Source organism: Mandrillus leucophaeus, unplaced genomic scaffold (assembly GCF_000951045.1).
Source record: "Mandrillus leucophaeus isolate KB7577 unplaced genomic scaffold, Mleu.le_1.0 Scaffold431, whole genome shotgun sequence".
NCBI lineage: Eukaryota > Metazoa > Chordata > Mammalia > Primates > Cercopithecidae > Mandrillus > Mandrillus leucophaeus.
In genome coordinates, this window is record NW_012104599.1 from 706,056 (window position 1) to 722,819 (window position 16,764).

Sequence of the window (16,764 nt, forward strand, 5' to 3'; positions counted from 1 at the left end):
GCAGGCGGCTCCACAGCCCGCTGCAGCCGCGCGGCTCGAAGCAATGGAGGATCAGGCAGCGGCAGAAGTTTCCGTTTCCTCCTTTTTAAATGGCTCCAAAATATTTCTTGTCGGTGGTGTGTGGAGTAGAGATATATTTGTAAAATACTTGACAGAAAGCAGGCACTCAACCCAGTAAATAGTGACAAAATTGGTGAGAAGATTTTTTAATAGGCATGAACGAGAAAAGTCATGCTTAGAAAAGTCACCTGGAAACTGTGATTTAGAGAGATGGTGGGAAAGAGTGGCAGCAGGAAAGTGGGTTGGATGCTCTTTCAATGGTCTAGAAGAGGTCATGGGGCGGGGGTTGAGGGACGGCTACCAAGACAGGGAGCCTGGCCGCCGCTGTACCAGCGGGATCGAGCCTTCGGTAGAGGACCGAAGAAGCGTGAGCAACCCGGGACTCGGAGATTGGAGCCCAGGCACCTGAGAGAGGACGCGGCGGTGGACCGGCCTAGGGAGGATGTTCCCCACCACCGCTGCCTAAAGCCACTCCAGGCGAGAATTGCTTTCCAGAGCCCCAGCGGATAGGTTAGACTCAGAATAAGAGGAGGGGTCGGCGGAGGGGTACCGGCTGAGGCCTGCTGCTGGGTTCCCTCCCCAGACACCCGCGGAAAGCCCGAAAGGAGGCGGAGCACGGCCCAGCGGCTCGCCACGCCGGGCCCAGCCCTCGCTTCGCTGCCTCGCGTCCTCACCTCACTGCCCTGCCGCCCTGGTGCTCTGCCGCCCTGCTGCCCGCGCTTTGCATCACTGGCCCGCCCTCTCTCCGCCCCCTCGCTTCGCCTCGCCGCCCCGCCCTCCCTCTCCGCCTCTTCGCCTCGCCGTCCCGCCCCCTTGCCTCGCCGCCCTGCTGAATTGTCGCCCCGCCCTCTACCACGCCCTCTGGCCCCTGCCTCTAGCCCCGCCTCTCGCCTCGCCGCCCGGCCGCCCCGCCGCCCTGCCGCCCTGCAGCCGGTGGTCGCTGCCAGTGGTGCTCCATCGCCCCCGCCACCTCACGTCCTCCCGTGCGTCGGGAGCGTCTCGGCTACACCATGTTGGGCATGATCAAGAACTCGCTGTTCGGAAGCGTAGAGACGTGGCCTTGGCAGGTCCTAAGCAAAGGGGACAAGGTAGGCCCTCAGGGCTGCCGAGGACCTGAAGGATTGCTGCGTCCCACCCCCACCCTCTTCGGGACTGTAGCGGGTGCTGAGGGGCAGGTGGGGCAGGAATGTGCTATCGAAGGTTCGTTCTGGTGTCTGTCACGAGTGCGGCTCTCCACCGCCCAGCACTTGGACTGGGAAGAAAAGGAGTGAGAGGTCCCCTGCAGCCGGTAGTGGGAAGAGCGGGGTAGACAGGAGAGATTGATACAAGGAGAGAATCCAAACCTGGGGAATTGGGCACTGCCTGTTGAATGCGTTCTTTCGTTTAAATATTCCAAACATTCCGAACAGTTTGATTTGTTGAGAGACACTCGGTTGCAGAAATGAGTGTGGCAAGAAACTCCCAAGTACTAGAGTACTGAGGACAGTAGCCCCCTTTATCCCCGGTTTCAGTTACCCGTGGTCAGCTGCTGTCCATAACTATTAAATGGAAAATTCCAGAAATACAAAAGTCCTGAGTTTTAAGTTTCCGGCCATTCTGCATAGCAGGATGAAATCTTGATTCCTGGGACCGGAATGCCCCTTTGTTCAAGGTCAGCCTCCTATCTCTAGTACCCGCCCTTAGTCACTTAGTAGCTAGTGTGGTGATCGGATCGACCGTGGCGGTATTCAAGTAACCCTTATTTTACTTAGTAATGGCCCCAAAGTGCAAACTTAGCAATGCTGGCATATTGTTATAACTGCTGTATTTTATTATTGTTGTTCATCTCTCACTGTACCTAATTGATAGGTTAAACATTATCATAGGTATGTATGTATAGGAAAAAACATAGTAGATACAGGGTTTAGTTCTGTCCACAGTTTCAGGTATCCACTGGGGGGTTTAGAAGGTATCTGCTGTAGATAAGGGGGACTACTGTATAAAAGAACAAGACCTGTGCAGAATAGAAATAAATGCGCTAGGCAGGGAGCACAGGGGTGGTCAATTCTGCCGGGGGGCTATGATGGGGCCTTCAGTGGAGTGTCCTGAGCTGGGCCTTAGGGATGTGTAGGAGTGCACACAACAGAGAAGAGCATGCACAAAGGCCCAGAGCTGTACCACTGCTTTTGGCCAAACAGATCCGCTGGAGTTGGGTACCTAGAATACAGAATGAGTGAGGAGAGCATAACTGCTGTCTTCCCCCAAATTTATATCAGTGCTAACATGGGCTAACTGGACTGCACCCCTGAAAACAAGGAGAGTGCTGCTAGATTATAATCTCCTGGTAGACAGGTAGTTTGAACAGTGCAGCTGTATACAGAGCTCCTAATACGATGCCTCATTTGTGAAAGGACTGTATTGCCTGGGGGCCAAGTTCTGATACCTAGTACAATGATCTTCATATCACGAAAGTCCTCAATTAGACTCTAATCTGAACTCTTTGAGCAACCAAAGACCTTTCACCTGTTCTTATCTCTGTTTCCCCAACTCTATGTAGAATGAACAGTTTAGCCCTGATCAGAGGTCCCACATTTGAATACCTGCAGCAGCCAGGCAGGTAATGGAAATGGATGGCCCTAGCTGTTTTAGGCTATAAGGCATGGTGGGGACTGAGGCAAATCAGAGAGTGAACTCAGGTCCCCATCTATAGAGGGCAGTTCCAGCCACTTGTTGCTATGCAGTGATACGATATGAAACATTGTTGCCAAATTCTTAAGGAAAACCATGTATCCAAATTCTTATGCGAAATCACCCAATTTAAAATTAATTCAACAAAAACTATTTTTTGAGTGCTATGTGCCAGGCACTCTTCTAGGCAACAGGATAAAAGAGTAAAACCAGCAAAAATCTCTGCCCCCATGGAACTTATGTTTTATTGGCTAATGAACAAATAAAATGTATCATGGATCAGATAGTGATCGGTGCTGTGAAGAAAAGCAAGCAGGGAAGGGGAGTGAGGAATAGGGAGTGTTAGGAGTGAGGCTTTGGTTTTGAGTAGGGCAACTAACATAGTTGTGCATAGGCTGGACACAAAGGCAATAAGGATGCCGGTTATTAATATCAGTCCTGCTCTGAACATCCAGAGAACCCACCCAAGCCAACACAGAGCTGTCTATCCACCTCCCTGGGCAATGAAAAAGGCACCTGGTAAGGTCTGCAGCATCACTGGCCTCCCCATCAGGTAGTTGCCCTACTCAAAACCACAGCCTTTCTCCTAACAGCCCTGATGAAGGTTCGTGTGGTTCTAACACTTTAAGAATCCACGTGTTCTTGCTTTTTGTCATGGAATGGGACTCACTTTGTCTTTTTGGGTTGATGATGATGGCCCACACAGGCGGAGAGTCTGGACTGGTTCGTAGCCTGTGCCCTCAGATTCCTTCCTCACCCGTTCCCTGCCCTGCTATCTCCCTGTGGAGTGGAAGCTGACCCATTTAGCCTATATGCCAGGCCAAATGTCAGCTGGCGCCCAGCTACGTTTGCTCAGTGGGAGTCACTACTGGGAGATAAGAGGGGAGAAACCAGAGTATTTCTTCTCCTTCTCCACCCCATCAGAGCCGTACTACTAGGACCTTCTCTGTGGCTTCGGCTTCGGCTACACAGGCCACCATGGTTCTAGCTCCTACCCAGTAACCTAGGTATCTGAACTTAGGTAACAGGTAATCCTCCCTCTATGTCTCCTAGGGTGCTTACTAACCTCTAGGTTGCCTGTCTGTTCCCTGCTGGCATCTCAGTCCCTCTGTTATCTATGTAACCAATTCCTTGCATTGAGGTGCCTCTGCTCTAAATACTGTGGTAGTTTCTGTTTCCTGTTTGATTCGTACTGATGCAACGTCACCTGCCGTTAATTTGGGGCCTCTAGGATAAGGAGAACTCCCTAATAAGCATCTTCTCTCAGCGTTTGATGGGAATATGGGGCCATATGGGATATTGGTACCAGGTTGAAGCAAATCATTTAACCCAAATGAACTTCAGTTTCTGCAGCTGTAAAATGGGTATAAAAATATATTTTCCATCTATTTCCAGAGTTACTATAAATATTAATTTCTTTAAAACCATGAAGACATTTTGTAAAGTAGTAGACACATTCTACAAATATAGTAATAGCATTATATCAGTGCTCATCTCAGCTTCATTCTTTCTAGCTGTGTGGTCACAGGCCAACTTAGCCCCTCTGAAGCTAATTGTGGGAGAAAATAATAGTTCATATCTTAATAGATTATTTTGAAGTCAAATGAGATAACCAATTGTGAAATTGTTCAATACTAGTACTTGGTTGGAGATGGAAATGGTTAACTTCCCCCTAGTTTTACAGTAAAGTGTGGATAAGTTACTCAATATCCCCTGTGAGCCCTTGAATTCCTCAACTCTAAGATGAGAATAACAATGCCAATGGGAAATTAATTAATTATGCATAGATACTTGTAAATCTTTTTTTTTTTTTTTTTTTTTGAGACCGAGTCTCGCTCTGTCACCCAGGCTGGAGTGCAGTGGCCGGATCTCAGCTCACTGCAAGCTCCACCTCCCGGGTTTAAGCCGTTCTCCTGCCTCAGCCTCCCGAGTAGCTGGGACTACAGGCGCCAGCCACCTCACCCGGCTAGTTTTTTGTATTTTTTAGTAGAGACTAGGTTTCACCCTGTTAGCCAGGATGGTCTCGATCTCCTGACCTCAGGATCCGCCCGTCTCTACTAATCCCAAAGTGCTGGGATTACAGGCTTGAGCCACAGCACCCAGCCTGTAAATCTTTTTTTTTAAATATACAAACTTAAGGGTATTATTTTTGAAGAGAACCTCTCCCTGAAATTATCTTTTATCCTGGAAACAGCCTGGGTCAGAAACCATTGTCCACTCTCCTGGGCAAATGATGGCATACCATGTTCCCCATATAGCATGGGCTTCAGGCTCACCAGATGTTCAGGACTGATTCCAAGTACTTGGCAGGAAGGCCAGTACTGCTGCAGACCTTATCAGGTGCCTTCTTAACTGCTCAAGGAGGGAGAAGGATAGACAGCTCTCTGTGTTAGATTGGGTGGGCCTTTGGATGCTCAGAGCAGGACTGATATTAGTAACTGACATCCTTATCAGATTTGTGTCTGGCCTATGCACACAGGTTAGGACCTGATAGCCTGACTTTGAGTCCTGGCTCCACTATTCACCCAGTGCAGTCTGGGCATGTTACTTAACCTCTTGTTCCCCAGTTTCATCTGAAAATGAAGATTAAAGCACTAACTTTTTTACAGGGTTATTGGAGAAATTGAATGAATGAATCCATGTAAAGCATTTAAAATAACACCAGACAAATAGAAAGTACTCTGTCAGGTTAATTATTATGATCAGTATTTTCTTGTAATGAGAAAGCAGGCTTCCAACATTAGCATGTATACCGACTACGTGAAGTGGCAAGAACTGACCTTTCAAAGGACTTGCAAATCCCATAGCCAGAGGCATTCTTGTTAGACCTTTGTCTGGGACTTGAACTTGACCAAGGTTCCCATTGAATGTTGAAAATTGATTTTTGTAGCCACAGGCCAAAATCTCTATCTAGGAACTGATTGGGAGCGTAGACTAATGGAGATGGGGTGAAGGAGGGCTGTTATTGTGTTCCATGTCACAAGCAAATGCACTGAAGATGTTAAATTTTAAGAATCAAGACTGTGTTAACTTAGCTGCCTTATTCTCTACAGCAGTAGAGAATTCTAGTTAAATAAATTTAAATAGAGCTCCCTGGAGAACTAGAATAGTTTTACAATTCCATCTCAAGCCTGAATTTTCACAGTGGTCCCGTGGTTCAAATGAGTGGTTATGGATACAGATGCTATGAAAACAAGTGGTCCCTGCACTAGAACTGGTTTAATACATTGTGGCCCAGCTTTTCTCCAGGAGATCCTATTAGACGAGGTCCTCATCTCTCTGCCCACCTATTTTGGCTCTTGTATTCCTTGTCATTAGAGTAAAACTAGGTTTTACTCTGCATCTCTCCTTTCTCACAAATATTTGTAGAGTGGCTACAATATGCAAGACGTGGTACATCTAGGTACAGAGAGATAGAACGGTGAACAAGAGAAACAGGCCTGACCCTGTGGGGCTTATGGGTGGGAGTTTAACACATCATTTAATTCTAATGACAAGAAGGATTGTGTTATGAAAGTACAGGGTGGGTAAGAACATCACAGGGAACCTATTTTAAGTCAGGATCCTCTCTGAGGAAATAACTTTTAGGTTGGAGCCTGTTAGATGAATAGGGAGGTACCAGGCAAAGGCAGGAGGAGAATGCTCCAGGGAGAGGGAGCAGACACAGAGGCCCTGGTGTGGAAATGACCGTGGCATCAAAGGAAACAGCAGAAAGCTGCAGAACAGGTGCTGTGAGTGTGGCTGGCAAAGTGGGTACAAGCTCAGTGGTGCCTGCATCATCAAGGGCAGGTTAAGAACTTGGTGAATGAATGCCTTTAGGCAGGGGATTAATTAACACAGATTGGTGTAGAGTGCCCTATATATGCTCTCTGGACAATCTCAACCTCATTCACTGCTCTAGTCTCCCCTTATGTTGATGACTCCCAGATTTACACCTCTATGCCAGTCCCTTGCTGAGTTCCAGAGCTGTATGTGCAACGGCCCAATGGACAGTTTGCTCATCTGTATCAGGAGGAGGTGAACTGATGGACACACAAGACCCCTTCCAGCTCTAGAGTTATCTGACATTAGGGGTTCCTAGAAAGGAGAGATCACTCAGGAGAAGGAAGTGGTCCTTAAGAAGTCCTTAAGGTCCTTAAGGCTTTAAGAAGCCTTAAAGGATGATAGGTGTATCATGGGCGACTTGGCTCTCCGAGTCGAGCTGGAGTCCTTTCTTGGCAGCCTTTCTTTCCTTGCTGTGGACTTTCTACCTGGAGAACAGGCCGAGAACCCGGGGGACTCATGCCATTTTATAGATCCCTTTTCTGCTGCAGAGACCTTCCATTCAAGACCCAGACATACTTGCAAAATCCTATGTTTTGTAACATAGGATTTTGGTCACAAATGTCAGTTGAACGAATGTAGGGTAGATGAACTGGCTTGCTATCAGATCACCATCGCTGGACTAATGGTTACAAAATCCAACTCCCACGACAGCGTCTGAGTTCTTCTGAGATCTGGACCCTGCCAGAACACCTTTTTTGTGTCCTGCTGGACGGTCTTTGCTCCAGCCACAACTATTTGTACTATTTGTACCCACAGCCATCATACTGTTCTTGACCTCTCCTCATTTACTCCTGGGGTACCCACTGCCTGGAATCTCCTCCCCCAAATGATCAGAGCATTTACCGCCTTGTGCAATAATTTGTGTAATTCTCCTCACCACCCCCCTGAGTATCCCTATCATATTCATCTCCAAATCTGTAGCACCTGGCAAAGGTTTTCGATAACGTTTATTCCATGAATCAATGAAGTCATGACTGGACGTCCAGTTGGGTGATCTGTAACCACCTCAAAGTCAGCTTGACCTCCCCAAACATGTTATCACATGCACCCATGCCCCTTAAACTAACCTAAGTGGTCCTTTCCTGTGTTCCCATACTGCCCTGGCACTCCTCACCCCCTAAAAATGTCATCAGATGATAACCTTCTGTTTTCCTGACATCTTCCCTTATTAGGCCATGCCAATCCTGATATCAGGAACCAAGACTTTCATCTCTGTCTTATAGCACCTGGAACAATGTTCAGCACATAGTAGATGCTCAGCAGTTGTTGGTTAAATGAATAAAAGAAGAAAAGAAAGACGAAAGGAAAGAGCCAGTTAGCGCTTTCTCCAGTGAGATCTTGTCTTTGGTTTTCCCATTTGTAAAAGAAGTAACTGCCTAAAATGACTTCCGATACCTCTGTTCTGAATTTGACACGGGCATACAACTGTCCGCCCAGAGTATCTAACACAGTGGCTAAAGAGAGAGGTTACACACTAGGCAACATTGCAAGACCCCATCTGAAAGAGAGAGAGAGAGAGGAAAAGAAAAAAAAAAAAAGCAAAGACACTTTGGGAGGCTGATGTAGGTGGGTCACTTGAGCTCAGGAGTTTGAGACCAGCTTGGGCAACATGGTGAAACCCTGTCTCTACAAAAGAAGACAGAAAAAAAAAATACAAAAAAATTAACTGGGCATGGTGGCACACACCTCTAGTCCCAGCTATTCAGGAGGATGAGGTGGGAGGATCACATGAGCCCAGGAGGTTGAAGCTACAGTGAGCCAAGATTGTGCCACTGCACTCCAGCCTGAGCAACCATGAGACCCTGTAAGAAAGGGAGGGAGGGAGTGAAGGAGGGAGGAAGGAAGGAAGGAAGGAGAGAAAGAGAAAGACAAAGAGAAAGAAAGAAAAAAGAAAGAAAGAAAAAGAAAGAGAAAGAAAGAAAGAAAAGAGAAAGAAAAAAAGAAGGAGGATAAAGAAAAGAAAGAGAGGTTTAAATGCTCACTTCACCCCCCATAGCCATAGAGAAACTTGCAGTGAATATGAGACTAAAGTACACCGGAGTTTGGCAACTGGAATTTTTGTTTCAGTTTCACCATTCGGTAGTTACGCCACTTTGAGCAACTTAGTCTCTCTCTGGTTCTTCATTTTCTCCTTGATAAAATTAGTTAGATTAGGTAAACTTTAAAACCAGTTTAGGTTCTGAACTTCTGTGATTCACAGGATAGTGTTTCTGGAATTTGAAACATTACAAGTGCCAAGAGTAGGTGTGTACTCAAATGAAAGGGGATTCGGGAATTCTCTGTTGCAACAGAAAGAGCAAAACACCCTAAGTTTACTTAACAGTTTGCTACTGAAGGCTCTTTGGAAGTGTCAGATTCACCAGATGGAGGGCTTTACAGCAGCCTCAGAATGATTCGGCACGGTGCCCCAAAGTCAAGGCTGACTTGCTGCCTCATGATTCCTGGTCTGGCGCAATTTCCTCTACCCCATGTGAAGTGGGGGTTAAGTAGGAACTTGGCACTCAGGGTTAAAATTACAATATTAAGGCCGGGCGCAGTGGCTCACACCTGTAATCCCAGCACTTTGGGAGGCTAGGGTGGACAGAACACCTGGGATCAGGAGTTTGAGACCAATCTGCCCAACGTGGCAAACCCCATCTCTACTAAAAATACAAAAATTAGCTGGGAGTGGTGGCGCGTGCCTGTAGTCTCAGCTACATAGGAGACTGAGGCAGAAGAATTGCTTGAACCTGGGAGGCAGAGGTTGCAGTTAGCAGAGATCACACCACTGCACTCCAGCCCGGGTGACAGAGTGAGACTCTGTCTCAAAAATAAAAGAAATATTAAATATGCTCATTGAGACTACACTTGCCACTCACAACCCTACACTCCTGCCTTCCTCCAGAGACACCTTCTGTCCCCCCTGGGAGTCACACCCTCTTCCGTAGTTGAGAATCGTCAGTCTAGGATATTATATGGAAACCTATTTGACCAATCTAGGGCAGCCAGGTTCCCTACCACGTGTCTGTTTTTCATAATCATTATTAGGAGAGACAGCACCTTAATCAAATAAATATCTGTTGCACTTCTAACATGTAAAGCTTTGTGGTATAGTTTCTGCCCATAAAGGCTTTATTGCAGATTGTTAAAACTATAATAATGTTTCATTATCAGATGGTAAAATTAACATAGACCAACTTTTCTTCTTCTAATGGAATAGAATAAAATTCACTCCAGTAGAGTAGAAGAGAAGAAAACAGGATAGGGGAAGGAACAACAACAACAACAAAAAGAACCAGGATGCATCTCATCCATAAGGGTAAAGCATTACTTTGTGAAACTTTATTTTAACTATGTGTATGTTCATGATAAGACAGCCTGTAAAAAATGCTTTCCTTCTTGTGGATTGTAATTTTTTTCAAAGTTTGAAGAACACTTCCTTACAGTATGTCCAGGAATACAAAATTAAATTATATGAGCGATCATTTGGCAAGGAGCAGGAGGTGTGCTGAAGGAGAACTGTGGCGGTCCATAATGAGTCTAAACACCAGGGAAAGGGTAGTCCAAGGACGGGGCCTCAGTGCAGAAAGTGGTGATGCGGAGATGAAAGAAGGATTTACGTGAAAGGAGACAATGGAGCTGAGCATTAAGCGGATTGGGAGGCTGTGATTTAGTGAGACAAGAGTTTGGCAGAGGATATGCTGTGTCTGGGAGCGCAGTGTGAACAGAACTACAGTCACCCCTTCCTGTCTGTGGGTTCTGGATCCACGAATTCAACCAACCACAGATGGAAAATATTTTTTTTTTAAATGGCAATATAGAAATAAAAAATACATAAATCAACAGTAGAGGCCAGGCGTGGTGTAACTGCCTATTGAGTTCACCTTGCCTGCTGCCTAGATAGAACCAACTTATCAAGACAGGGGAATTGTAATGGAGAAAGAGTAATTCATGCAGAGCCAGCTCTGCGGGCAACTGGAGTTTTGTTATTACTCAAATCAGTCTCCCTGAGCATTCGGGGGTGAGATTTTTTAAAGATAATTTGGCAGGTAGGGGCTTGGGGAGTGGGGAGTGCTGATTGGTCAGGTTGGAGATGGAATCATGGGGGAGTCGATGTTAGGTTTTCTTGCTGTCTTCTGTTCCTCGGTGCAATGGCAGAACTGGCTGGGCCAGATTACTGGTCTGAGTGGTGTCAGCTGATCCATCGAGTGCAGAGTCTGGAAAATATCTCAAACACTGATCTTAGATTTTACAATAGTGATGTTATCCCCAGGAGCAATTTGAGGATGTTGAGATTCTTGGAGCTAGAGGCTGCATGACCTCTAAATTGTAATTTCTAATCTTGTAGCTAATTTGTTAGTCCTGCAAAGTCAGACTGGACCCCAGGCAAGAAGGGGGTCTTATTGGGAAAGGGCTGTTACCAATTTTCTTTCAGAGTCAAATCATGAACTGAATTCCTTCCCACAGTTAGTTCGGCCTACGCCCAGGAATCCCACAAGGACAGCTTAAGGGTTAGAAACAAGATAGAGTCAGTGAAGTCTGATTTCTTTTACTGTCATAATTTCCTCACTTAAAATTTTGCAAAGGCGGTTTCCATTGTGGCCCATGCCTATAATCCCAATACTGGGAAGCCAAGACAGGAGGATTGCTTGAGCCCAGGAGTTTGAGACCAGCCTGGACAACATAGGGAGACTCTACCAAAAAAAAATTTTTTTTTAATTAGCAGGGCATGGTGGTATGCACATGTTGTCCCACTTACTCAGGAGGCCGAAGTAGGAGGATTGCTTGAGCTCAGGAGGTCGAGGCTAGTGAGCCACGATCATAGCACTGCACACCAGCCTGGGTGACAGAGCGAAACACTGTCTCAAAAATAAATAAATAAATAAATAAAATATATATGTGTGTGTGTTTTTGTGTGTATACACAGAATAGCAACTATTTGTTTGGGTTTTACATTATATTAAGTATTGTAAGTAATGTAGAGATGATTTAAAGTATATAGGAGGATGTGTGTGGGTTATACGCAAAATACTGTACCATTTTTTATCAGGGACTTGAGCATCCATGGATTTTGGTATCCATAGAGGTCCTGGATCCAATCCCCCAAGGATGCCAAGGGACAACTGAACTCTGATTCTTCTTGAATTGCAGTCCTCCTACTAGAATGAACCTAATCTTGGGGGCTTCACAGTTTTGTTGGATTGTGGTCGTTGTATTTTTTGTTTCCTCCCTTCTAAGTTTTTCTTTTTTTATTTTTTTCTGGATCTCCTATTTGTTTATCTTCCAACCTATTTACTGAATTTTTCTTCTCTGTTACCAGATTTTTAATTTCTGAGAGCTCTTTTGCTCTCTGAGTGTTCCATTTTTGTAGCATTCTGGTTTTCAGGATGCAATATCTTCTCTTATCTCCCCAAGAATATCAAGTATAAGATTTTCCTGCTTTGAATGTTTTCTTTACAAGAATCCCAGAACCTTGGCCGGGTGCGGTGGCTCAAGCCTGTAATCCCAGCACTTTGGGAGGCCGAGACAGGCGGATCACGAGGTCAAGAGATCGAGACCATCCTGGCTAACAGAGTGAAACCCCGTCTCTACTAAAAAAATACAAAAAACTAGCCGGGTGAGGTGGCTGGCGCCTGTAGTCCCAGCTACTCGGGAGGCTGAGGCAGGAGAATGGCGTAAACCCAGGAGGCGGAGCTTGCAGTGAGCTGAGATCCGGCCACTGCACTCCAGCCTGGGCGACAGAGCAAGACTCCGTCTCAAAAAAATAAATAAATAAATAAAAGAATCCCAGAACCTGTTTCTCATGGCTCTTCATACTCAGGCCTGTCCCTTCTGCTCTATGGCCATACCCACAGAGGAAAGATTTTCAGCCTTCTGTTACTGCTTCTAGAGACATCGCAAGTTGCTACTTTGTAACTCTTAAACACTGTGCCTTCTCTCTCTCTAGGAAGAAGTCTCCTATGAAGAAAGGGCCTGTGAAGGAGGCAAATTTGCCACAGTAGAAGTGACAGATAAGCCTGTGGATGAGGCTCTACGGGAAGCAATGCCCAAGGTCGCAAAGTATGCGGGGGGCACCAATGACAAGGGTAAGTACCCCTGCAGGACGTGGCTCTGGTCTTGGGGGCCAGCTTTGCAAGGTCTCACTTCATCAGTGGTAAACACAAGTGAGGGGCTATAAGGCACCTGTAGCGACCTGTTTCAGCGACCCGCGAACCTCCTGCACTATGTGAACAAGCAGTTTATTGCAGGAATCTGGGGAAACCACTCTGGTATCAGCCCAGCCTGTCCCTCAGTTGAAGGCATTCCTGCTCAATATCTCTGAGTTCCTGCTTCACTCCCAGGTGTGGGACTATATGCTCTATATATTTTTTAACCTTGCAGTGCTTATTTTGTCTTTGGAGTGGTTGACTAGGTGACGTGTGCCCACAGTAAGCTGAGCTACAGCACAAGGCAAGGCCAGCATCAGGCTGAAGATCCCCAGAGTCAGCCCCTGGTAGCTCAGATTCTGCTGGGTCCTGAGGCTCAGTGAGCAGGGGGGTTCCAGACCCTGTCTGGCAAACAAAGGGTCTGAGAATTCTTAGCCTATCCCGCTCTTAAAAACTTGGCAGTTCATGCTGGCCACCTCTCTACTTTTAAAATGATAAGCCTGAAGTCTCATGAAAGGTATACCTGTTAGATGTAAACCATATTTTAAAATGAGTTTGACTCGTAAGAAGCCCTCTAATTTGGGTAGCACTTTGGAATCACTGCAAAACAAAAATGGGCCAGAAAGCAAGGGGAAAAAAGAGATGTTGTGTTTAATTTTTAGGATATTTCTCAAGCTGATAATTTAAAGAGCTAAAAACATGTATTAGCCTTAGTAACATTTACTAGAAGCTGCCCTATTAAGTAGCCATTCTTTTATTCCTTTACTTACTTAATAAAAATGCTTTAAAAAAAAAAATTTACCAGGACTAAAGTAATCAGGCTTTGGAAGATATGTTAACCTGTAGGAGGTCAGGAAGAAATCTTTTCCTTCTTAATACTGTCTTAACATTTTTTTAGATGAAAATATGTATAAGAATTATAAAACTCACTAAAGAAAACCTTGAAAATAACAAAACAGTATTCCCTAATTCCCCCATTCAATACAATCAATGTTGTCTTTTGAATATATTTTTTAGGGCTTTTTAATGTAATCTTAGTGTTCCTACAATTACATATCCTGCTTCCGTTAGTTATTATTTCATAATTATTTTCCACTAGTGCCCAAGAGTCTTCTTAAGCATAATTCCTAGCTATGTTATACGGCATCATGTGTCTGTAATTCACATAGACATATTCCTGTTCTGAACTGAATTTATAATTCTACTGTAATGAATATCTTATTACCTATAGCCTTTTCCATATTTTAGATTGATATTTTAAATAGGCAGCCATTAAATACTGGCTAGGCATGGTGGCTCACACCTGTAATCCCAGCACTTTGGGAGGCCAAGATGGGTAAATCACTTGAGGTCAGGAGTTTAAGACCAGCCTGGCCAACATGGCAAAACCCCATCTCTACTAAAAATACAAAAGTAGGCTGGGCATGGTGGTGCCTGCCTGTAATCCCAGCTACTCGGAAGGCTGAGGCACAAGAATCGCTTGAACCCAGGAACCCAGGAGGCAGAGTTTGCAGTAAGCCGAGATCACACCACTCCACTCCAGCCTGGGCAACAGAGCAAGACTCTATCAGAAGAAAGAAAGAAAGAGAGAGAGACTGATAATCTACAGTCTTGATATATATTGCCAAATCATTTTTTAGAGTTGTACCACTATACTCCAACCAACAGCGTATACAAATAACAGATGTTCATGTATTTCTATGTATTTTTAACACTTGAAATGTTCATTGTTAATTTCAAGAACAAAAAATACCGCCTTGAAAGATGAATGGAACTAATGTGTCTTCCACAGCCCTGAGCAAGCTCTGTCTCTGATCCCTGCCTCACGCTGTGTTTTTGTGTTTTCAGGAATTGGGATGGGGATGACAGTCCCTATTTCCTTTGCCGTGTTCCCCAATGAAGATGGCTCTCTGCAGAAAAAATTAAAAGTCTGGTTCCGGATTCCAAACCAATTTCAAAGCGACCCACCAGCTCCCAGTGACAAAAGCGTTAAGATTGAGGAACGGGAAGGCATCACTGTCTATTCCATGTAAGGAGATGATCCTTCGGGCATCCATGGGTGGCGCTTGATTCCCATACCACTCCTTACATCCCCTCTAGCAAGCATTCGCATCAAATTTTTATGGTTGCTGAATTAATTTAAGTAGGAAATGCTGAATCCTAACAGTTTCTCATTTTAATTTCTTCAGGCTGCAGCACACACACATTTGCATTTTATCAGAATAAATGCCTTGGCCAGTTGCCAAATTCATGGTTAGAGCTTAAGCCTTGTTTAAGTTTACAGTGAATGTCTACATTAGCCATAGCAGGGTTCTAGGAGACTCAGCAAATATCTTAAGTCAAGCCGCGGTCTGGATTCGTGGACACATGGGAAGCATAAAGGGCTGAGGAATACCTGATTTCTACCCCACACTCCCTTTAATGCCAGAGAGCAGGGAATATTTGCCAGAGCTGGGCTGCCACCCTCCTTGTTGTTCCTGGGCAGTAGTCCTTTGAGCAGAGCACACATCTATTCTCTTGTCATCCTGGTCCTGTTTCCAGGACTTCATGTGGGGTCATTTTCCCTTGACTATAGAGAATAGCAGGTGCAAATGGTTGCTAGTTTCTGTCCCTCGAGCTCCAACCTGCTCTCAGAAACCAAGTCTCTTCTAGATCATTGATGACTCCTCACGTTTGTTAAAATCCTCCCATGTGACAGGCGCCAAACCAGGCTCAGGGGAAGACCAGGATCTTCACCAGAAGTAACCATAGGTGGTTTGGCTCTGCTCGGGAGCAACCTCCTGAAAAATTCATATACATATAATTTTGCACTGTACTGAGTATTGGTCCACTTTCAGGGACCTCCAAACTTGGCTGCCCTGCTGCAACGCTGCACCTGATGGTGGGACCATTTTCCCTGGAGCTGTGTGAATGTTCTGAGAATGTGAGCTTCACTGCTGTGTGCAGTCCTAGGCCAGGTGACTGCAGGGCCCCCCCAGAGGACAGTGAATGTAATGCAGCTGGGAGCTGGCACCAGAGCCTCAGCTCCTGTGCTTGTCCTGCAGTCCTCATTCGGACTTCCCAGCTTCCCTTCAGAGGGTGTGAAGAAAGCAAATTAACTTAACATTATCTTTTCCTAGGGTAGAGAAGCACGTAGGGTGCAGCATTGAAGGAAGCACTCACTCTCACAGCTGTCCAAGTGCAGGATGGGGACTGAGAGTGAGCGCCTCCTTAAATCTTGTGCCCTGGGTTAGATGTCTGCTTGTCTTTTCCATTCTGTTTCCTGTGTTTGGGAAGCAGCAGGTATAATATAATGAACTTATATTTTATTTGAATTCCAGCTCTAATGCTTACTAGCAGGATGATGCTTGGGAAGTTACTCAGCCGCTTTAAGACTTAGCTTTTGCATTTGTTAAGTGCTGATAATATAACCTCCTATATATGATGTGTGTGTGTGTGTGTGCATGTAATGTAACCTTATAGGATTATTGTTAAATATCTTTCATTATTTACTAAGATACTATTTATATGTTACCTAATGTTTATGACCTGAAGCAGGTTTTGGCAATTACCCCTCCTGTCTGTTCATTCTTATTTCATAAGGAATGAGACAGACATGATTGAATCAGTTCACGTTAAGACTTCAAGCAGATGGGGCTAGTTTCTGATCATTTGTTTTACCAGACCCTGGGTAATGAGTGGATACATATTGTTTTCTTTTGTCTTTAACTGTTTAGTATGGGAATTTTCAAACTTATAGAAAGGTGGAAGCGTATAAGATCATGAAACCGTATGTGCCCATCCCCCTACCAACAGCAGTGATCAACTCAAGGCCAATTCCATGTCCTGTGTATCTTCACAGCATTCACCCAGCCCTACCCTGGATTATTTTTAGGCAAATTCCAGACATTATATTATTTCATTCATAAATATTTCAGGTAACTGCTAAAGTTTTTTTTTTTAAAATATAATCATAATACCTTATTTTTTCTGAAATTTTAATAGTAATTCATGAATTTGTAATATAAAATATTCAGTGCTCGGATTTCCCCTATATCTTATTTGTTTTTGTTTTTGTTTTAGTTTTTTTTTTTTTTTTTTTTTTTTT

At 44.9% G+C, this 16,764-nt stretch overlaps 1 protein-coding gene across 1 annotated transcript in view; it reads left to right on the forward strand.

Annotated features, from left to right (window-relative positions):
• The first annotated feature begins 915 nt into the window (after positions 1 to 915).
• HEBP1 (heme binding protein 1) overlaps positions 916 to 16,764 on the forward strand; it is a 26,935-nt gene continuing 11,086 nt past the window's right edge. Inside the window, exons 1-3 of the mRNA XM_011993624.1 lie at positions 916 to 1,148; positions 12,479 to 12,617; positions 14,526 to 14,706. Coding sequence (XP_011849014.1) covers positions 1,071 to 1,148; positions 12,479 to 12,617; positions 14,526 to 14,706 — 398 coding nt within the window. The 5' untranslated portion in view covers positions 916 to 1,070. The remainder of the gene's footprint in view (positions 1,149 to 12,478; positions 12,618 to 14,525; positions 14,707 to 16,764) is intronic.